The sequence below is a fragment of the Palaemon carinicauda genome, chromosome 4 (assembly GCF_036898095.1).
Source record: "Palaemon carinicauda isolate YSFRI2023 chromosome 4, ASM3689809v2, whole genome shotgun sequence".
Taxonomy (NCBI): Eukaryota; Metazoa; Arthropoda; class Malacostraca; order Decapoda; family Palaemonidae; genus Palaemon; species Palaemon carinicauda.
In genome coordinates, this window is record NC_090728.1 from 37192577 (window position 1) to 37215992 (window position 23416).

Consider the following 23416-nt stretch of genomic DNA (forward strand, 5'->3'; position numbering starts at 1 on the left):
TCGTCCTAGTAAACGTCTTTATTTACTGGTGACGCAATAGCCTTTATAGTAATAGAGAATACATCGAGTTATCTTTTCCAATGATTGAATAACATTTCGTCTGTTACTTAATGTTATAAGTGTGCGAAATTGGTTCAATATTGTATTTAGCTTTTATCATTAACATCATCAGTCACGATTAGTGTCCGGGCTTCGAGTTTGTTCTGGAAAAATCCTGGAAGCTTCTTTTGCTCGCCTTCCCACGATGGCCATGATACCTGTTCCCTATATAAAGCAGCTCGCGAGCTAGTGGCCGAGCTTAACCGGCCTCGTGCTCTAGAATTTTCGTCTGGGTTTCAGTGTGTCAGTGGCAGCGGTGCGCTCATAACCCTACATATTAAAGTGCAGTCATCTCGGGTGTTTGCCCGATCATTTCTCTTCCAGTAATCTTATTCAGCCACGGTTTTATCATTTGGATACTATAGTGATATATACAGTGATTCATCATGTCAGTTATAGGCATTGACTTCGGCAATGATTGTTGTTATATCGCCGTTGCAAGACAAGGTGGTATTGAAACCATTGCAAACGATTACTCGCTGCGGCCAACTCCGTAAGTATTCTCTCTCAATATTTTATTTGTTTTCATGGAGTGGTAATTGGGAGGCCATTTAGGGGTGATAGTCAAATTAGTAAAATAACGCAAGAATTAAGCTTAGAAACATAATTGGTGTAGGCGATTCGTTAGGTTTATTGCGTAATATGGGCGGTGGGAAAGGTGTATGGTTTCATGCCTACGGATTTCTTTCACGTGCTATGATTTCTGGATTAGTTATTACTTTGTAGGGATAGTATATCAATTTCAATGAAAAGTTCCTTTTCCCCATATCATAGTTAACTACTCTAAGTGGGGAAAGATGTCCTAATTTTCGAAACCCCTACGTTACAGTAACGGTAGGCCTACCGGTACCGGTGGTGTCCGGATTCCTGAAGTGCATGCGTTCCAACGATCTCATTTTAGCTGATTTGCTAGTATACCCCTCCCCCTAACTTTGAGAGATATACCTCTTGTACATGATTTAGAATAAGGGATAGTGATACTCGAGTTAAACGTCCCAGTGTCTTTACCTTAAAAAGGCTAGGTTTAGATACATGCAGCAGCCACGCAGTGCACTGTCCTCACGTTTGATTGCATTTTTCATGTGAATGAATGAATAATGAAAATTTCTTCACTGAATATTCTGGCTGTCTAGTAAGGTTTCTCGAACTGCCTGGCATGGGTTCGTCCAACTTGGCAAAACTTTCGTGGCGTGACAACACACTTCCGTTTCGTGGTTGTTTTAGGGGTGGCGAGTCGACCTCGTAAATGGCGGTCACTTGATAAGGTTGAGAGTCATCGTGTAATCTAATTTGCCAATACTACGTCTCTTATTTTATTAATGTTATTGGTAGTACTGTATTTTTTACCTCTCTGATTTTATTGTTAGTACGTTTTCATATCGATCCTTTCGCTGTATTTGTTCAAATCTCTGCAGGGCATTTCAAATTTTATTATTTGACAGGATACTGATATTTAAGTTAACATGTATTTGTGTAGAAAGATAGTCTGGTGGGTTCATTCTCGGTATTTGATCAAAAGGTTACGGTAAGATGATTGAATTTTTCTCCTGGTACTGGACACAAACTTTTTTTTCCCTCAGATTATATCTATATTAGTGTTGTATGTAATTTTTAAACCTTTCTTGGTAGGGTATTATTATTATTATTATTAATTTCTAAGCTACAACCCTAGTTGGAAAAGCACAATGCTATAAGCCCAGGGGCTCCAATAGGGAAAATAGCCCAGTGAGGAAAAGAAACAACAATAATTACAATTTTTAAGATGAGTAACAACATTAAAATAAATATATCCTTTATAAACTATAAACAATTTAACAAAACAAGAGGAAGAGAAATAAGATAGGGTATGATAGACCTGGTGTAAAATTTGGAAAGTTGTCCAAATACCCACTAATGAGAGAAACAATTAAGCACTACCTGACTTAGGAGCCATATCCTTGCCTAGCAAAGCTGGTAAAATTATAGTTATGGGTGAAAGAACATTTTGAAGAGGGAAATCGCTTTTCTGTAGTAAATAGTTAACTGAATCAGACCTTCATTTTAACAGCAAATAAACCTCAAACCCGATAGACCATCTAAGAACGGGAATTCATTCTAGTAATCTAATTGTATTTGCTCCGGCATGCACTCTCTTTGCTCCCGGAAACGAAAGACATTAAGCTCTTGCATACTGGTAAGCGGTACATACCGAGCTTCACACGCTTACCCCATTGTTTATTATATCTTAAATTATTTTTTATTAGAAGTGAATATAAGTATCAGTTTTTGAAGAAAACGGAGGTTTTTCCATAGGTAACGCGTCTATTTTGTATGAAAGCTTTTTCCATTTGTAACTATAATAAAACCCTGAAGGCATCGACTGCTCTATTCTTAGCTTACCCTGAGTTTGTCTTAATCCTGTTTTTTTTTTTTTTCAACCAGCTTTACTCTTTGCAAACTATCACGAAATAGTTTTTCTCCAATCGTAAAACCAGCTTCATATTTTTGTATTTCATACTAAGATATACACCATCTGCTTAGGAAGTACTGTTGTTATTGTGCGACAAGCTATGCACGAACTGGAGCAGATATGTGTGGTTTGTAAAATGTAACCAGGAGAGTGAAATAAATATTTTAGGGGAAGAGTATCCATATGTATTGTGTAGTTTTGCGTGGTTTTATTATGCGTCCTAAGAGAATAATGTATAGAGATGAATAGGCTAGTTTTACCATAATCGACTTGCCAGTGAATTTTCCCCGCCCATCGCCCCCTTTTCCGGCTGGGTGGCTGCCATTGCTATAGGGTATATTTTGTTAATTATTTATTTGCACTGGAAATAAGGGTAATTTTTTAAGAAAATGAAAGTTTTTCTAATAAAACCGCATCCTTATATTAGTATAGCTTTCCGTGATTTACTATAATAAAGCTGAACATTAGAGTACTAAGGCTACTGTTCAGGAACTGTCTTCAAGTCATCATCATCAGCCTTGTAAAATGGGTGACAACTACTTTACTTGCAATACATAAGATGTGTTGATTATGTTTTTTTAACTACTTTGCTTTTGCTGTTAACAATGACTGAAGGCAATATCACCTGATATGTATTTGTAAATATAGGATGAATATTTTGTTTAACTGAGAAAATCTAGAATTATCAAAAGTATTTGGGATTGGAAATAGATGATACTTTAGTTTCTAGACAAATGCAAGAATTATATATTTTCACTTAATGAGTTTTATCCATTTTTTGACTGAATAAGGGGACAACCCCCATTCATGAGTTTCCTATCTCCCATACATAATAACAATTATGGGGGATCTTCCAGGGGGGGAGGCAGGGTTGGGCTGGATAAGTACCAAAAAAAGGTATTTGCAGCAATAGTAATGATCAGAGATTCAGAAATTATAATAAGCAGTTGGAAAGATGTGATTCATGTAAGTGGTGTGGTACTAAAGTATCCTAGTGACCTATGATAGATATGAAGTTCATCAAAAGGTTTTTTGCTCAGCTGTGGCTCATTTTGCATGCATATAAACTTTAATGGCATTGCTCCTCTGTTCTGGCAAGCGGTATTTGGATGACCTGTGCATGGCGATATTTTTTTTTACTTTTAGACTAGCAACAATAGCTATTTACTGAAGATTATTTTTAGCATAATCAAATACCGAAATAGATGAAATTACTCCAAATTTTGAAATAAATTTAACTCCCTGTAAGAGACAGTCAGTTTGTTGACTGTGTTCATGCTGGAACTGAAGCAGAGAGGGGAAAAATTGTTCAGGAACTTATGAATAATTGGAAGCTCTTAGTGAGTGCAAAGACCCAGGTAATGACTACATCATAAAAATGCCAGAATAACAAGCACTTTTCCATTTCTTCTAGCGAATTCCACTTATGCCAGAATAATATTAAGGTATCATACATTAACGGCCTAATGTCGAGTCTTGATCAGTGGAATTCTGAAGACTTAGTGTTCACTGTAGTTTCCTTTCACCCAGTGCATGCTGTGCTGAATGACCTCAATTTCCTTGCCTCTGGCCTAACAGTTGTAATCAAATCCAATTCACCCACAGGTGTATAGTGCATTTACTGTCAAAATCTGGTTGTGTGTGGGAGTGGTTTATATTTACCAACTAGGGTCATAACTGCGTTGTTTACGATATGTTCGTAAATGTTATAAGTCTATGTATGGCAGCAAACTTTTGTATTGTGTCATCTTGCCATTGCAGCGCTTCTGTCAGTGTACGTAAGTTACTGATCGGGTTGGTATCAGTATTTCATGCTACAGTATATCCAGGCTTGCACAATCTGCCTTAACTTTAGATGGCAGGATGCCAGAAAACATCAAATCAGTCAATCTGACTTGACCAAATTAAACTACCAGTCCCTTTCTCTTGCTGATGTCCTGTAAACCTGACCACTCTTGAATTGCAGACAACCTGTTTAAAATGGGGAAAATTGTCATAGAAGTTTGGTTTGTTTTGCATAACTTGATTTTGTAAACTTAATAATGAAAATCTGTTGACATCATTACCTAGTAAACTTAGAGCTCCCAGACCTAGTACTGTATGCCATTTGCAAGAAAACTCCTAGGCGTCGAACTTCTGCCCCCCAAAGTTGATAACTAGGCATATAAACACCAGTTTCATATGGTGGTTCGGATTCAATTTCAAGGATACATATCCTTACCTAAATCCATAAGTTTGACAATCTTCTAAGTGCTACTCTAAAGATTCGTGTTCAGTACATACCCTTGACATTAAACGTCAACCCTAATCTCCGGCTGTTATTGACGATAATGCTTAGATTGATGAGTAAGGCCAACATGCTTTTCCTCACAAAAGTTCTATCATAATTTTCTTTTTCTATTTAAAAGCATTATAATTTATATCCCTACTCTATGATTATTATTATTATGGAATGAGGGCTAAAATCCTTCTCATATGGCATCTCAAGACCCTCTTCCATATCCTTTTTCCTTATTTTTGAATCGATAGCAGAGCTTGTAAGCACTTTACTACATCTCCTTCATTGGCAGTATGCTCAAAAAGGGAAAGTGGTTGTCGCACACTGTGTGTATCTTCTCACAAGTTTTTCACTGATTTGGGCGTTCGACTTGATGCTCTTGTTACCACAATTTGGAATGCCTGTTGTTATTTCTTCCACCTTTATTTGTGTTTGTCAAGGAACTCCCTGTGCCTTCTTCCTCTATGGGAACATGGAACTGTCTGGCCTTAAACCATCCTTTGGATGTGCATGCTGACAATTTGTCAGTGGTAGTGAGAAGTAGAAGAAACTTCTCCCATTTTTTAAAGGTTTAAAGGTTGCTCATGAATGGCAAAGGCAAGGGTCGGTGACATTGCTCTATCAAGCAGGTCAATGCCCTAGAGACTGACCATATATACATATGATCGGTGGCCAAGCCCCCTCTCCATCCAAGCTAGGACCAATGAGGGCCAGGCAGTGACTGCTGATGGCTCAGCAGATAGACTTATAGGCTCCCCCAAACCCCACATCCTTAGCTCACAAGGATGGTGAGGTTGCCATGACCAGAGAGACTATCGAGTTTGAGCGGGACTCAAACCCCAGTCTGGCGTTCACCAGTCAGGGACGTTACTACATCGGCCACCACATCCGTTTCTGAGCTTCACTAAAGAAGTACTGTAGTGTGTTTCTTATTGGGAGTTGGCCAGTGTGTTGGTTCTATTATTCACTGTACCGTTGGAGGGTGGATGTCACTTTAGAGAGGATTGAGTCTCATTTCTGAGTACAGGTGCCTCAAATAGGATGCGCTTATTGCCTTTTTATTTGGCAAGAGGTATTGTTAAGGCTGCTTTGGTTGGGATATGCCTGTGGGAGAGTTAAGCATCTCCCATATAGGTTCACTGGTCAGGCTGTGGGCTGGTGAACAACCTTCTCCGGGCAATTTTTAGTGCAGAAGATACTGTACTGCGATAGCTTTTCTTTGTTTGGAGTCAAAACAAAGAAAAAGTATTGCAGTACAGTATCTTCTGCACTAAGAATTGCCTGGAGAAGGTTGTTCACCAGCCCACAACCTGACCAGTGAACCTATATGGGATTTGCCTAACTCTCTTGAGGATCCTATGGTTGTTTATGATTGTTGCCTTTTAGATAGGACTGGAAAAAAGGGTGTTAGGAGGAAATGCACACTAAGAATGTAGACCTGCAAATAAGCTTAATTCTGTGGAATAGTGATTATTGGGTCTTCCCTCATTCAGTTGGCAGCTGCCACAGAGTTGTGTTGCAATGAGGAACGGATCAGTTCTGGGCTCCTCCTTGGTACTTCCATGGAGCAGCATTGTTGGTAAGGTGTACAATACTGATAATCAGGACTCCCTTATCCCCCTTACAATCTCCTTCATACCCTTTGTTACTGTACTTCAAATTCATCATGTTGATCAATTGGGTGGTTTAAGTAATCCATTGTGACAAAGTTCTCTAGTACTATATGTTTTTGACAACTTTTATGTGGTTGTTGATGAGCTGTCGCACCATATTGGATGTCCCAAGTACTTAGGGCTGTCACATCTTATTGGGTGTCCCTAAGTACATACAGCTGTCACATCTTATTTTGTGTCCCAAGTACGGGCTGTCACATTTTATGGGGTGACCCCTAGTACTGTTCACCTCTGGCATGTCAAATCTCATTTGTTGGCTCCAAGATCCAGTACCTTAACACCATGTCGACTAATGACCTAAGCCAAGAGAGGTGACCCCACTGCCTTTTGGGTTTTATCTGTTAAGATGAAGGCTACACAAGCTTATATTAGGGTGATAGTAAATGAGTCAATGGCCATGATACTTAATAAAGAAACTTGCCAGTTCTCTGCTTCTGAGAATTTGTTAGTTCATTGAGGTTTCTCTGTGCTATCTGTTTTTGGGTGGCTGTCAAGTTTTTATGTACAGTATTAGCCCAAGCCATTGTCACACCATAGTAGTTTGCTTCGCATGTACTTTTGATCCTTATTTTATACTGGGATACATCAAAACTTTATTTTAATGGTCTGCGTAAGTGCATTATTGTTATTTTTACTGGCTAAGCTACAACCCTAGTTGGAAAAGATGCTATAAGCCCTAGGTCTCCAAAAGGCAAAGTAGCTAATTTAGGAAAGGAAGTATATAAACCATGTATATGCATAGTGAATTATAATGTAAAATATTTTTCAAGACCGGTAACATCATAATTCATGTACTGTACATATTATATTTCTGTGGATCATTATTAATTTCGAGTGTAAATTTGCGTGGGCTGGAAAGTCTTTAATTTGGTTAACTCAGTCTAGGCCAGCTAGGGTTACTTGCGGAAATCTATAATTTGACCAGATTCACTCCTGTCCCCTGCTCTGTAGTCAACCATTTTTTCTAACGCTGTAGTCAAATTGTATTACATTGTGTTAGATTTGAAAACATAAGAGTGATCAAATCCCAAGTCTGTTAACAAAAACTGCAGTTTTACCATAAATGTAATAACCATTTCGTTATGTATAATCTTCGTAGGCCACGATGCATAGTTTAATCTCGTTAAGGAACTTAGCATTAACCCCAGCTCTTGAATGTAGACCTATGGTTGCTGAATCCCTTAACAGAGATCTGGGAAATGTAGTTTTTGTGAAACTTGTTGAGCTGAAGTTGAACCTTTGGGCAATCTATTGGATGGGAGTTTGAGACCTGCTGAAGTTTTGTAGTTCTGCAACCTCACCAACTAGTGAGCCTATAGGTCTATCAGCTGCTGGTCATATATTTACATGGTCAGTCTCTATGGCATATCCTGCCCCTTGCCTCTGCCGTTCTTGAGGGACCTTTAAAACTATGCCAAGAAGATAGAGCCTTCCTACTTGGATTTTTTTTATCACATGCAGCATTATTTAGATTAATAGTTATAAGTTTAATTTTGAGAAATATAACATTAGGTCTGTTTCTTCAGTTAGACCGAAGTTATTTAGACTAATTTTTAGATTATACTGTTTTCTTTTAGTCTGCTGTCTTGGATGTTGTTCGCCTTATTAGTCTTTAGCAGCTGACTTATCTCAACTTCTTAGACAAAAGTTTGTGTTTATTGAATTCCCCTGGCTGGATTTAGATATTTATGTGAGTCACAGCCTTCCAATTAGTGTTTAGTGGCTGCAATTAGGATTTTCATAATTTTACAGTTTTCTGCTTGGAGATATTTTCATAATTTTAGAATTTTTTGCTTGGAGATATTTCTAGACTGTACCAGCCACTTTTACGGGGCATACAGTTAATTTTAATGGTCTTGCTAATCTGACAAGAGGCTCAGTACTACAAAGTTGAATCTATGGCATTTTAAGAAGTTAGAGAGTTGTACAGTTTTATGTTGAGCGTGTGAACACTTCTCGTTGTATAATTTATAGGCCTATGTTACTTATTTGTTAATTTTTGTATCATATATATGTGTATATATATATATATATATATATATATATATATATATATATATATATATATATATATTTATGTGTGTATGGGTATTTTTATAGTTTGCTCTATACTTTTGCTACTTTTCTATATTATACTGTCTCTTGACCTTTTTGTCTTTAATATTATAGACACATGAAATCAGCTTGTTTAATGACCTATGTGAGGAGGGGTTAGTTAACTTGGACTAGGGTTATTTGACACCATTATAGTTGTACTGTATATCATCACTTCTTTTGGGGATTGGTGAAGCGCCACTGATGTAAACAATTCAGATTGAATTTTATTTTCATCCTACTGTCATAGTTTACTGTGTTAATGTATTACATTTTTATGCCTTTCGACAGGCCTTCGTGATAGTTTTTTTTTTTATTGCTCATTAACTTGATGACATAAACAAACATCCAGTTGGCTCTATTTTCTTTAGTCGCCTGGATTACAGTAATTCAGTCTAGTTTATCACCTGTTTATCGAGTCCCATCACAAGAAAAGGTTTGGCGTACCGTGCTGTTATGTACACAACCCCCCCCTATTTTTTTTAATGACATCCACTGAGTAACTATATATTTTAAGTTATCAAAATAATAGTATCACCTTGAATATTCCTGCTAATGAAGTCTTAGTGGTCCCAAGATAATTTTTAGCACTAGCAATTAGTTTTTCTCATAACCACTAAGAATGTTATCAGTAATTCTTATTTGTAAACTAATTAATTATTTTATTAATATTATTTTATTAAACTAACATGACCATGGTCTGTATTTGAGGCTTTCCTATTTCCACATGCACAAGTTTGCAACTTCTCAATTTCACCCGATATATTTTAAAAGTAACATTTGTATCCACGATCAGTATTTGATGCTACCCCTGTTGTAATATGACGTGAAAGTCAGTTTTTAGATATTGGGTGTGTACCTTTCCGTAACATTTTACTGAATATGTTGTGAGGGTTCGCCCTCAGTCCGAATGTTTTCAGTCCCGTCAGGCTTTTTAACCAAATTATTGTGTATATAAAACAAAAGGAATCCTTTTAAGTGGTGGAGATTTACTAGTATGCTTTAATTTTAACTAAAAGAACTCACCAAAAGCAGAGTGCGTAAATGGAACTTGGATGTAATCGTTTCTCTTGTCTACCTTCACGTGTTATCGTCGGGGTGGACGTTTTGTCGCAATTCCGCTAATTTCCAGATGGAGTGAGTGCTTGCGTAACTCTTGAAATTGTGACTCAGGTGTTGTTCAATGTACAATCTCTCTCTCTCTCTCTCTCTCTCTCTCTCTCTCTCTCTCTCTCTCTCTCTCTCTCGCGCCTACACACAGCTTTCTCTCACCTACACACGATTTTTTCTCATGCACAAGAGTATTAGCAATTTACCGTTGAACATTTTGACATCCAATTATTGCCTTAACTTTAAATGTGTACAGTCTGAAAATCGAAAACTTGAACAAATATGAACACAGTAGCGTGGGGACATACTCGTGAATACACCTTGACAAGAAAGCTTAAATCTCGCAAGTTAGTGACTCATGTAGGTCATATACTTTAAGAAAGAATTGCTATGCCTCCTAAGTGGGTTTAAAATCCCATTTGAAATAACTGTTGGCAAGGAACGTATTTGATCGTCTAAATTTACTGGTGTTTTGAATATTTTTTATGGAAAATATTGAAGAAGGAAGATTCCAGGTGTAAGGCTGAATTTTACTTTCCAGACGGGTTAATTACACCAATAATTCAGCAATGACGATCAAGGTTTTTATGTTGAATTAACCAGTTTCATTTTCTTCCATGAAGCAAATTCATCCATAGCGTACAAGGTGTCATGCCTTAATATTTTGTTGTTTGAGACTATGTACTGTACATCATAAAGCTTTTTGCACCTTCATAAGGTTTATAGTTGAAGGTTACCTTGTCTACAAGGCTTGTATTAGGTGTGTTAGGTAATGTCGAACCAATAAATACCTCTACACACGTACACAAACACCACACTAAATGTCTAATTTGTATGGTATTATTTTTAGGATCAGCATTTATCCTATATTTTTTTTTCTATATAATCCATATGTATTTTGTTTACTTACATAATCCTTTTCGTTTTACGTTCGCACATTCCATAAGTTTAGGAACACAACTGTCCTAAGAGGGACAAAGCTGTGAGTGCACTTCAGTCTGTGCAGTTGTCGCTATTTGCAGTCTTCCTTCATCCCCTAGCCGCACTTACTTTATATAAATGTTCTACTTTTACCACCGTTTCCTTTCATCATGCTGTCCAGACTTCTACCTAACGTGCAACTGCAGGGTTTTCGTTTCCCTCTGTTGCACTTGGTCGCTGTAAGGCCTTTGCAGGTCCCGTCACCGGATTGGGTTAGCCAAATTCATAAATACATCAGGAAATATCATATTTGTACTAAGAGTCTTTACGTTGTAGTTTAGTTAAATGTAGGTTTTTAAGTGGAGAGAGAGAGAGAGAGAGAGAGAGAGAGAGAGAGAGAGAGAGAGAGAGAGAGAGAGAGAGAGAGAGAGTACAGTGAAGAATTGTCAAGGTAACAGGCCATGGAATGATATGAACTTGCAATATGTTTCCTTGAGTATCTGTCTTCGAAAATGTAGTGTGTTCTTCACCAGTCTATATGATATTTTTACTTTCCCTAGTGTCAAACCGATTGTATTAATTAAATGCAGATTATGAAGGTTTACCGTCTTTGCCAAATACGGCCAGTTGCTCTTGATCACAAATATCCATGACTCAGCCCATCTCTCTCTCTCTCTCTCTCTCTCTCTCTCTCTCTCTCTCTCTCTCTCTCTCTCTCTCTCTCTCTCTCTCTCTCTCTCTCTCGTTGCTGCCTATAACAAGATACATCATTTAATCCTTTATACCAAAGATACATTCAACCGGTGTATCAGTGTAGGTCGCATTCCTTTTCTAATTTTGGCTATTTATTAAATTTAATTCCCACATGCATCGTTTGCGCGTGCGCGAATTACATCACTAAATATGCACTTCGTTATTCAGTGAAATTATGATTTAACGTTCTGGAATGAATGAATTATAGGTACACGAACATGATTAATTTCCTCTGAAAGAAAAAGTGGAAAGTGATGCGATGGCTGCTTCCCAGTGAATGGTTCCTTATATAGGGGTTGAGGTAGATGACCACTGCCAAATTTTACTCCCACTGAATGCCGTTGCTCGTGGGAGTTGAGTCAACGGACTGATAGCAAATTTCTTCCACTTATTTTGCGATTTTGGATAAGAAAATTTTAAGACATGGATATTGAAGAATGTTTTTTAAATATATTTACGCTATCATGTTTAACAAAAGTCAGATTCGCTATACCAGTAACTTAAATTTGGCAACAGACCGCATTTTCAGAACTCCACCTGGATAATGTAATTGTATTGTTCTATAGGAGGATTGTTTTACATAGCTGTCGAGGTATGCTGGTTACTCTCTATAATAGCTGTACTGTATTTGAATTTCATGCATTTTCTCTAGGGCGTCTTGGTATTTAGTAGCTAGCTAGGTTTACTGTAATCTGAGTTATTTAGTTAATTTCTATGCTGCTAACAGTGTCCAGCGGTTTATGATCTAGGTTGGCTATTGAAAGGCCATATATGGAAGCATGTGATTTTCCTTAGACCATGGTCGTAGAATGTGATGCAATGTTGTTGTAATTTACATTTTGGCTTCTCATGTCTGTCAATGTTAGTCCATTAAAAGATGATATGGTTGAGTACGTTGTCAAGATTTTTTTTTTTTTTTTTTTTTTTTTTTTTTTTTTTTTGCATTAGTGATTTGATATATTCCTTGTTGAGATTCTAACTTCACGGCTTTGAATATAACTTCTCAAGATTTCTTATGTTGGTATGAAGTGTGTTTAGTGACTGCAACTGCTAGGGAGTAATAGTTAATTGTCAGTACTTTACAATGTACGAGTTTGTTATTTTGATGGGTTCGGTTTTTCAAGCACTATGATTTTTTTTTTATTGGATGCGTGATGCATTGAGAAAAATGCATTAAACAACACAGTTCTTGATTATTTCAGTATATACTGTAGCCCTTTGGTACAGTTGGCTTCATTAATTCCGGTACACTTCACAGGCAGTTAGAGAGACTTGTGACAGCTGTACATTGTAGTAGGTAACGCTGTTTAGCAGAAAAAAATACCAACCAACCTGTTGGCAATGCTGCCTTTGAAACAAAGTCGCCTAGCTTGGAAACACGTGAATAAAAGCATTTATATTAATTTTAAAAAATGCTTTTAAGCAAATAAGCTCTTTTTTTTGTTTTTAACTATAAAATTGCTTTTGATCTTGTTTACAAACTCGGTGACTTTGTGTTACAGCCAGAGTTGGCAACAGTTTCTCTTTTGCTAAACGCATCATTACCTGCTGGAATGTACAGCTGTCAGATTTCTCCTTAGCTTCTTGTGTAGTATACCAGAATTAATGAAGCCAACCGTACATTATTAGTATTTACATGCAAACTTAAGGGAATGGGAATTTTATGACTTGATTTTTGGTTGATCAGCATCTTGTAAATATTCTAACAACTAGGTAAATGTCTTCTTTATCCGCAATTTGAATTTACAATCAAAAGGTTTATGAAGTTATAATAAGGTATAATACTGTATTAGACTATTCTATTAGTTATATATTCTAGCTGTAACCAGATTGAAAAAAGTAATTTTTTTAACCATAGTTGATTTAATGACACATAAAATTGAATTAAAATCTGCTGACTTAGTTATTGTGCAGATTGAGAAAATCCTTGATTTAATGATGTTACTTATTTTATTCTTCTATTAATCTTAAATTCTCTTATATTTGGTATTCAACAGCCTTGTTACCTGAGCTGAAAACTCATTCTTTATTCATAATTCATTTGATTTATTAAAAGTTTATTTCAAGACCTCGTTGGACTGTAGAGCTATCCTTCCTCCTTAATTCCCCACTTACAGCAGTTCATGCTGGAGGTACATGTCAGTCAAATCCAAGCCTGTGTACTACTGCCTTTACCCCCGTATTGATTGTTATGACAAATGTAAGTCACAGGAAATTGCCAGAGTCGGTCGTAATGAGTAGAAGTCTTCGAATTAGTTAATATGGCCTCAAATGTCCCTGTTAATGATTGTTTGGATGATAAAAGCTTGTAAGACCTTCACTTTGTCTGGACCCATTATGCTTCAGTGGGTCCAAATTTCATAGCAACATGATTTGGCACCCAATTTTAATGCCTTATCTAACACTCAGTATAGTCCATCATTTAGTAGTAATGTTAAAAATTTAACGTTGAAAATAGCACAGTTGACTTTACAAATCAATAAATCAGTTAGTAATAATGTCCAAAGTTTAAAATAGAATAGTTTACCTAGGAATGGCTGCCAGAATAATGTGAGCAAATGTCACATAGCTACTGTTAACTGTTTGGGAGGAGTTTTTATGGCAAACAGACAAGACAAGTATCTGTTTTATGTTTTAGATTAGTCTGTTACGTTTTTTTATTTTTTCCTTCTCTATTTTAAGAAATTCTTGTGTGGGGTCTTTGGCATAACATACAGTAATAAAATCAACAATAAGCATACTTAGAGTTAAAGTAAAAGTATTATGCAATTTAATTTGTCAGCCCAATACAGTCTGCTCATGATTAGTTATATACAGTATTACTCTTGCCACTGCATTATGCGACAAGCTGCAACCATGGTTGGAAAAACAAAAAAAAATGAGAAATAATCCTGGTATGGAGTGAAAATAATAAAAATGTAAGTGTAAAATGAAACAAGTTGAGGTGATTAAAATCTGAAAAATATGTAACTGGTAAGCTGTGAATCAAGGCATGTTACCTTGCACAATTAAAAAGCATTTTCACCTGAGTTTGAACTTCAAACTCTTCAGTGATTCCACATTTGAAAAGAAAGAACTTTTTTTTTTTCTCCTAAATACCGGTAATTACGTACCCAGTTCTACATGGTAGGTGGTTGTATATTTTTGAAAGATATGAGAGCTAAGAATGGCCAGACATATGAGAGACTATATGTCATGCATATTTAAGTAAATGAAACAGTATAAAGGAAACTAGAACAGGAAAGAAATTTAGGTTTCTAGGAAAAAATGGTTGAAGGAAATTTCGTGAACACTTACTGTAGTTTATTTTTTTTTATATAGAAATTTTAACTATCAATGTACAGAATTGTTTTATTTTTTATTTTTTTTCTCCCATATCTGTAGGCATTGTTGTACTATAGGGGAGAATTATGATATTTACTGATTTTAATTTAATAATGGTAGTACAGGTACTTGCCTTCAACATAATGTTTTATTTGTTGTATGATATGATTGTTTGTCAAATTGTATTCCACCACTTTTAATGTAGATTACTCATGTTGAGATTATTGGTGAAGTGTGTGCTAACTAACAAAGAGAAAATTTGTTTAATTTTATCATTAGCCAGTAACTAAAGTCTGAAGTCTGATTTGTAACATAATGTACTGTGTACATACATACATACTGTATATTTATGCTGTAATACTGTACACTCTAAATTACTGTACTCTTAACATACAATTACTTATACAGTACCCCATACGTAGTGTACCTACTATATACTGTATATGTATAATATACAGTACTTGAAATTACTGCATCCTTAACATACAAATACACAGTACAGTGCTCTGTACAGTAGTTTACTTACACTTCTACGTGGCTATTAAACAGTAATTAATGTAAGACATAAAACAATTCCTAACCCCTATTCCTGTGGCTGGCCGGGACACTGCCATCAGAAGTGACCTTGGCACTTCCTAGGCATGGAACAGCTCAATAAAAAAAAATAAAAAACTATCCAAAAATGTGTAGCACATCCTGAATGCATATTATAAACAAACATTGGACTAATGCTAAAGGGATAAGTAATGCCCTGCTCTCTGGCCAAGTGAAACATTAGTACAGTGTATCAAAGTTAACATCGTAACTTTAATTTCACTTACAATTATTTTAAGTACCTTATGAGAGCCCTTTTGTAATGGTGAGCCATCATAAATCGAGACCGTTGTAACCTGGGGACATCTTTATATATTGTATTGTATTTACCTGAGGTTCATAAGGTTTTTATCATCGAAAAGCTACCCGAATTGATGACCTATCTTGAAAAGTTTCGTTTTGAAATCATTAAAATTTTCTTGATTTTCCTCCATCCCCTTTGCTGACGCAAAAGGGAGAGAGGAAAATCCCCCAAGTATATTGATGCGGTATAGATGGTGTTATCTGGCAAGAAGCGTGGTACATCAGTTTTTAAAGTCAAATTGAATTTAACAATTTTTTTGTGGGGAGCCGGGTTCAGAGTGTAATGTATGAATTGCAGATGAGATGTAGATGTACTGTAATCAATTTTATTATTAAAATTCTATTTTTATGAAACTCAACCTTGGATTCATAAGGCTCCTTACCACATATAGTAGGAGGTAAGTGAGGGTAAAAGACAAACTAAACTTCTGCTCTTCTTGAATATTCTGCTTAGTACAGTAGAATTCAATGGTTGGTGGAGGGAACACCCTTGTTTTCACGAGACTGCTATTCCAGATTGAGGAAGTCGTAACATAATTATTGTCATGGAGTATAAAAAACCCTGACTCCAAATTTAAGATACTTAGACTAATACCAATTAGTCAAAATAACAAACTCCCAAACCCCCTTTACCAAATTGCATTACATCACCAGCAAGTTTTAAAAGAAAATTTGACTTTTTTAGGTAGTGGTTAGCAAAAGCAAACTGGGTACATGACTGTGCCGCTTTCACAATCCTTTCTAAAGGCAATACTTGAAGAAGTGAAGGAAATTAGCAGCACTCCTAATATCATAAGCCCAAAATTTCAAGTCTATCACTTATAAGATATCCAATTCAGAGTGAGATACTATTACTAAAGCCTAAAAAGGATGGGATAGTATTCTGAGAGAGAGGACACCCTGGTACCCCAATTCCGCAAGACAGATTAAGAACCTTTCTAATCCTATCTTGCCTGTAATAAGACACTGTAATTTCAATACAGTAAATGTCATTTTTAGTTAACCCAAAGTGCGATATAACAGATGAGTAGGCATGCTCAGAACTAGCCTGATTTATTTATTTATTTGTTTATTTATTTATTTATATATATATATTTTTTTTTTTGCCACAATGAGTTTCATGAATTACTGGAAGGGGTTTTCATCTTCCATTTCAGTATCCTCCCAATCAACTTTATCACCAATCTAATTTGGTGTAGTTAATATAAAAGATTGATGAGACATTGAGAAATTTACATTTTTAGTTACCTTCCCCAACATTAATACCACTGTTAGGCTTAATGAAAATGTTAGAGGCTTATCCGTAATTAGGGATGCAACTGTTTATTGTTCTGGTAAGATCTTGATTCTTTATGTAAGACCTGTGAGCTTGGAGGTAAAGGCATTAAACAGAAAGCCATATCATTGTTAAGGGGCAAAACTGTATCATTAGTGCCTGCTCCAGCAGGAGGAGGTATAAGAGAATATAACCTGTTTATCTATCTGGATCCGGGACTTTATATATAAAGAATCTGATCCTAGAAAGGTGAGGGTTGAAGCACCTGTAGCACGTAACTCCAAATTGCGCTGTTTATTCAGAACCTTGCTTATTGGCACACTAGAACTTCTAGGCAAAACAGCAACAATTAGCGTAGGGTTAGGAGTAAGATAGGATATGCCAGAGGCACTGTCACTGGCAGAAGGATTAGTATCCTTTTCAAACTGCAAGAACAAGGCAAATTTTTCCTAAGTAAAAGTTTCTAACCTCCAAAGGTCCAGAGTTACCCTGAATACTAACATTCTCCCCACTGCCTAATTCTATTAGCTTAGTTTTCTCTAGATGCTCCCCTGATTTGATATGTCATCTTACATTGATTCCACACAAACCAGTTTAGATAGAATGTAGATATAACCTTCCATTGCATTGTATGGCAGGTCTACACATTCCAAATATCTCTTGTATACATCAAAATATTCTCAGGCAGATGAGGCAGCTAGTGAGGTGCTCTCTATTTATTCCCTCCAGCCATAGGCGTAGCACAAACAAACTAACTATAAATCTAAATGTAAAGCAAAAATGGGAATTTTATTCAGACACTTTAAAACAAGAAAAGCTGAACACATGATTATGCTTTACAAAACTTATGTACGTAGTTCACTCTAGTACTGCAATGTGATATGGTACCCACACTACCAAAAGGATATTGCACAAATAGAGAGTGTACAGAGGTCCTATACTGCTAGAATAGAAGTTAAGGACCTTGACTACTGGGAAAGACTGCAAATTTTAAAACTATACAGTCTAGGAAGGAGAAGAGAACGCTACATGATAATACAAGCATGGAAGCAAATAGAAGGAATTACTGAAAACATCATGGAGCTAAAAATATCAGAAAGAGCAAGCCGAGGTAGATTAATAGTGCCAAAAACTATACCAGGAAAACTAAGTAAGGCGCACAGGACATTAATCCACTACGCACCAGCATCGATAATGCAGCGTCTATTTAATGTGCTGCCTGCTCATCTAAGAAACATATCAGGAGTGAGCGTAGATGTGTTTAAGAATAAGCTCGATAAATACCTAAGATGCATCCCAGACCATCCAAGACTGGAAGATGCAAAATACAGCGGAAGATGCATTAGCAGCTCTCTGGTGGATATACGAGGTGCCTCACACTGAGGGCCCTGGGGAACCCAAACATAGAATAAGGCAATCTAGAAGAGAGAGGCAATTACATGTCAGCTCATATGTTGGAATGCAATAAGCTTGTCAGTGACGAGAACTGTCGTATGGACTACTCTTCATGCCAGACAACACCATTTATACTAGGGTGGGTTGGCAATATGGAGCAAGGAAAACAAGATGAGACTTAAACGGGGAGGGGAACTTTTTAAAAGAAAAGCGGAGTGAACCTCAGCAGAGTTTCTTGGAAATAATTGGAGTCCCTGTCAGTGGTTCTTTATGACAATGAATTATTTGGTTACCTTCCAGTTAAAAGTAGAATTTAATGTATATAAGTTAATATGAAATATTGTTTTTCCATGTACCAGATATGATTTTATACCTTTTCCTAACACACTTAAGATTATAATTTTTTCCTTTGCTCAAACATGTTCTTGAAATGCATTTTTTTTTCCAGGTCATGTATTTCCTTTGGGGAGAAGAATCGTATCCTTGGTGTGGCTGCCAAAAATCAGATGACCACCAATATGAAAAACACATTATGTGGATTCAAAAGATTGCTGGGGAGGAACTACAGGTGAGAAGTTCAAGGATTTTGGATTACTTAGAATTACTGTAGTTCCTTACACACCTTGTGGAAAGACTTTTTAAGTTTTGTGGGAGGCTGTGTTTGATCTAATTTTATACTGTAAATGCATATAGATAAATGTTTTGTGGTTGATATTGTTTTGATGTTGATATTGCAGTATTATGAAGAATGCTTTTGTAACTTCAGGTGAAGGAAATGTGAGGATTTATTTGATATTCCTTTGTATTTTTAATGGTCTTAAGATTGCTTCCTTGAATCTTTAATATTCTGTAATTAATAATTATATTTCATTTTCTAAGGGATCCCAAAGTTCAAGCAGAATTATCACGTCTTCATTATCGTGTTGTTGAACAGCCTGATAAATCGGTGGGAATTGTAGTTCGGTACTTGAATGAAGAACAGACGTTTAATCCGACCCAGATCACAGCTATGCTCTTTACAAAGTTGAAGCACACTGCGGAGCAAGCCTTGGGCATTAAAGTTAACGATGTTGTGATAGGAGTAAGTTAACTTGAAGTTATGCCTGTTTTTTTTTAATATGTTTGAACATTTTAAAATTTTGGCCATACTAATGATTTCTGTATGTATATGTACAGTAATTTGAAACAATGGAGTACAATTTTATCCATTTCCAGGTACCCTGTTATTTTACCGATAGTGAACGTAGAGCTGTTTTGGATTCGGCATTTATAGCTGGTCTTAATGTGCTGCGTCTAATGAATGAAACTACAGCTGTTGCCTTAGCCTATGGTATTTATAAGCAAGGCCTTCCAGAACCAGAAGAGAAACCTAGGAATGTGGTGTTTGTTGACTTTGGAAACTCATGTTTACAAGTAAGTTGTTTAGACTGTGCTAAACATTTGGATAATTACAGTGGTACCTCGATATATTAAAAATTTTTTCTGGGAGCAAGCTCTCAAACTAAACTGCTCATTAATTAAACTATTTTTCCCTTAAGAAATAAGGGAAATACACACGGAACGTTCCACACGTCCATGAATACACGTACGTTATTGTACCCTCATTTATAAATTTAAAAGTTTCAAGTGTAATTTAGTGATCATGTTAAACCCTAACATCTGACATGCATGCAAATTAGTAATTAACAATAACAAAATAGACTCTAGAGAAGAGGTGGAGGAGGAGGAGGGCTTTACTCCTTGGAGGGATAATCTCCTTTAGTGAACTGGTAAAATTTTGAAAGTTCCCTCTCTTGAATGACATACTATCACTAGAGTAATTTAATCCCTTAAATTACACTTTCTGGACACTTTTCTGAGGTATTAAGAACACATGGCTGTGGTTTTGTTAATGTCGGCACCCTGTTCGTGAGATCGGGTGTACATTTTTGCCAGGGTTGCCACGTGTACTTGTTCATAATTTTCAACAAATTCTTTTTTCAACTCTGGTAATCCTCTTCCCTTTTCTAACTGTCTTTTTTAAGCACTTTTTGAGCCTTTATCTAGATGCTATACTGTACTGTTAACTTGATGGTGAACAGTAGCGATCACAATTCAATAAAGAACACAAATCATTAAAGAAAACTTCCAAAGAAGCTAACAAGATACTACATATAGATGAAGCTGCTACTATTGCTGCTTGGTGAATGAAAGAAGGTCTCGGCCAAGGGAAGGCTGTGAGCTTGGGTGAAACAAAATGATGTACAAATCATATGAACACTGTATTAGTGACATATGGGTACTGCCCAATTGCTTTCTGTGCATTGCTTGCTAGTCTTGTTGCTACTTGTTTACAAAAAAAAAATTTCAAAAGGAAGTAGTTTTTTCCTTGTAAACCAATTTGAGTTGTTATGCTTGCATTTCAAAGTTTCATGTAAACCATGGTACTGCTGTGTTGGTGACAATTTATCAATTGACGTTAAATCAATTTGCTGCCATTCTGATCTTCCCATACTAACATCATAATGACATCATAAGGCTCAATACTACACAGTATTTTGGGAATTTTATTCCAACTGTGACCAGATTGTGGAATGATCTTCCTAATTGTTCAGTTGAATTGTTAGAACTTGACAGGTTCAAACTTGGAATGCTTTTATGTTGTACTGGCTGAAATGGGTCTCTTGATTTTTATAGATTAGTATAAATTTAAATTAAAATGTTACTAATCTTGAGATATTTTTTATTCCCTTGATTTTCATATAGTTTATTTCCTTTCCTCACTGGGCTATTTTTCCCTGTTGGAGACCTTGTGTTTATAACGTCTTGCTTCTCCAACTAGGGTTTGTAGTTTAGCTAGTAATAATAATAGTAGTTTATTTTGCCTCCTGTCTGCGCATAAATACATGGATAAATTTTTCTTTGTTAAAGGTTTGTGCAGTTGCCTTTAATAAGGGTAAGCTGAAGATGTTATCCACTAGTGCCGATTATAATTGCGGTGGCAGAGACATTGACTACCTTCTTGCAGTTCAATTTGCCAATGATTTCAAGTCCAGGTATAAGGTAAGCTATGTAGAGTGACATTTACTGGAATAGAATGAATACCATGTTATAGTAGTCAATGAATGTTTAATGACTATTTTCATTGGGTTTATTTACATGAATTTATCACTAAAATAATTTCTCAACATTTTTCAGATTGATGCCACAACAAACCCTCGCGCCTGGTTACGTCTTCTTACAGAAGTTGAAAAACTAAAGAAACAAATGTCGGCCAATGCCACTGATCTCCCCATTAATATTGAATGCTTTATGGATGATAAGGATGTTACTTCTAAGATGAATAGGTAAGAGGAAGAGTATGCAGTTGATATGTTGGCGTTGAATGTTTTACAGGAACATAATTCTTATGAAAAAATAATACAACATGATAAATAAAAATATGAAGAAAGTGCAATATGATGAGAATTATTACTAGGCAAATTGAAAGCCCTTGAAAAGTGTAAGAACTGCATTACTGTTTGTTTTTCAGGGCAACCATGGAGGAATTAGCTGCGCCTCTTTTGAGGAGAGTTGAATCAACTCTTCAGATGTGTTTGGCAGATTCTGGTTTGAAATCAGATGACATCTATGGTATCGAGATAGTGGGAGGATCAACACGTATTCCAGTGATTAAGCAGATAATAGAAAAGGTTTTCAATAAAACCCCATCTACAACCCTTAATCAAGATGAAGCTGTTGCTCGTGGCTGTGCTCTTCAGTGTGCAATGCTGTCACCAGCTATTAAGGTAAATATGTAAACCATAATATGAAAGTTATAGTCTTGAGCATGGTTGCGGCATTGGTAATTACCCAAATTTTATTTTAATGTTCATTAGTGGCTGATTAATTTTCACCTCAGAGCAGTGTAGATCTATGAATAGATGTAATTTAAGAGCAAGGATGTTCCAACCAGACCCTGCCAAGATTTGAACAATTTTAGGGGTTTTGATGTTACGGAAATACCAGAGTGAAAACCATCTGTCTACCAGAAAATGCGCAGAAAAGGCTCAATTTTACTGTTCTGCCATTAGAACTGTTTTGGACATACATTGAAAGAACAAGGGTGCACTACCTATAGATGAACTGTGTGCCTAAGTGAAAATTGCTTTGAAATCAGTGACTGTGTATTCATTTGCAAGGGCATACATTTTCTTTTTCTGATTTTAAGAAAACCACCTCTTAATTTTCATTAGTAATTGATATGAAACATATATTTTTTGGTTACATTACCAGTGAATTTTTAGTGTTGTACTGTATTTTTCATAATATACATTCTTCAATGGTGTCACATAAATTAACACAAGTTTTGTATTGTTAGGTACGAGACTTTTCTATAACTGATGTTCAGCCATACAGTATTCGTTTAGTATGGCAAGATGAGAACAATCAAGAAGGAGATATGGAAGTTTTCACAAAAAACCATCAGGTAAGTCTATATATATAATTTTTCCAATTTTTTTTTCCTATTTTAATTGTAAACTAGAAGTACACGGTATGTACTGTTTCAGTTCAGATGATGACATAAGTGTAGCTGTGAAATAACTAATTTGGGTCATCTTTCCACTGATTTTGCTGTTCAGTTAGGAGTTGAACTAAGCCTTGTATATTTAATAACAATTTGAAATCATTAAAAAAAATACAAAGGGCCCTTGAAATCCTAGTGAATTTATACTGAACTAGCTAGATCACTTTTGAACTGTGCTATCTTAGTTACAAGAAGGTGCTACAAATACATGTCTATGAAAGATCGTGTCTAAAAAAGGGATTTTGACGAAGGAAAAATCTTTTTCTGGGCGAGGAACCTGTGTTGCCCAGTGAAATGCTCCTTAAAGCACAATACCCATTATTTTGGTAATAGGGTCATATAGTTCGTACCTTCGCTTTTATGCGCGACTTGCCTACCTTTAAACCCATCTTCATAGTTAGTAAGAGGTTACACCTTCACCATTTGTAAAGATGCTATGGAACATGTACTATATAGTGTAAAGCTCTCTATGTACTGTTTGTTCTATACTGTATCTTCCGTTTCTATCAGTGGTTTTGTTCATTTTTTAAGATTTATATAAGTCAAATTCCAAAGCTGAAGACTATTGATAAATAAGAGGAAAAGACTGAAAAAAATAGCC

At 36.0% G+C, this 23416-nt stretch overlaps 1 protein-coding gene across 2 annotated transcripts in view; it reads left to right on the plus strand.

Annotated features, from left to right (window-relative positions):
* The first annotated feature begins 322 nt into the window (after positions 1-322).
* Positions 323-23416, plus strand: part of Hsp110 (heat shock protein 70Cb) — a 42429-nt gene continuing 19335 nt past the window's right edge. For both annotated transcript variants that reach the window (XM_068372177.1, XM_068372178.1), the window contains exons 1-8: positions 323-592; positions 18718-18837; positions 19149-19350; positions 19485-19682; positions 21180-21311; positions 21447-21595; positions 21781-22036; positions 22609-22716. In XM_068372177.1, the coding sequence (XP_068228278.1) occupies positions 486-592; positions 18718-18837; positions 19149-19350; positions 19485-19682; positions 21180-21311; positions 21447-21595; positions 21781-22036; positions 22609-22716 (1272 nt within the window). In that variant the 5' untranslated portion in view covers positions 323-485. The remainder of the gene's footprint in view (positions 593-18717; positions 18838-19148; positions 19351-19484; positions 19683-21179; positions 21312-21446; positions 21596-21780; positions 22037-22608; positions 22717-23416) is intronic.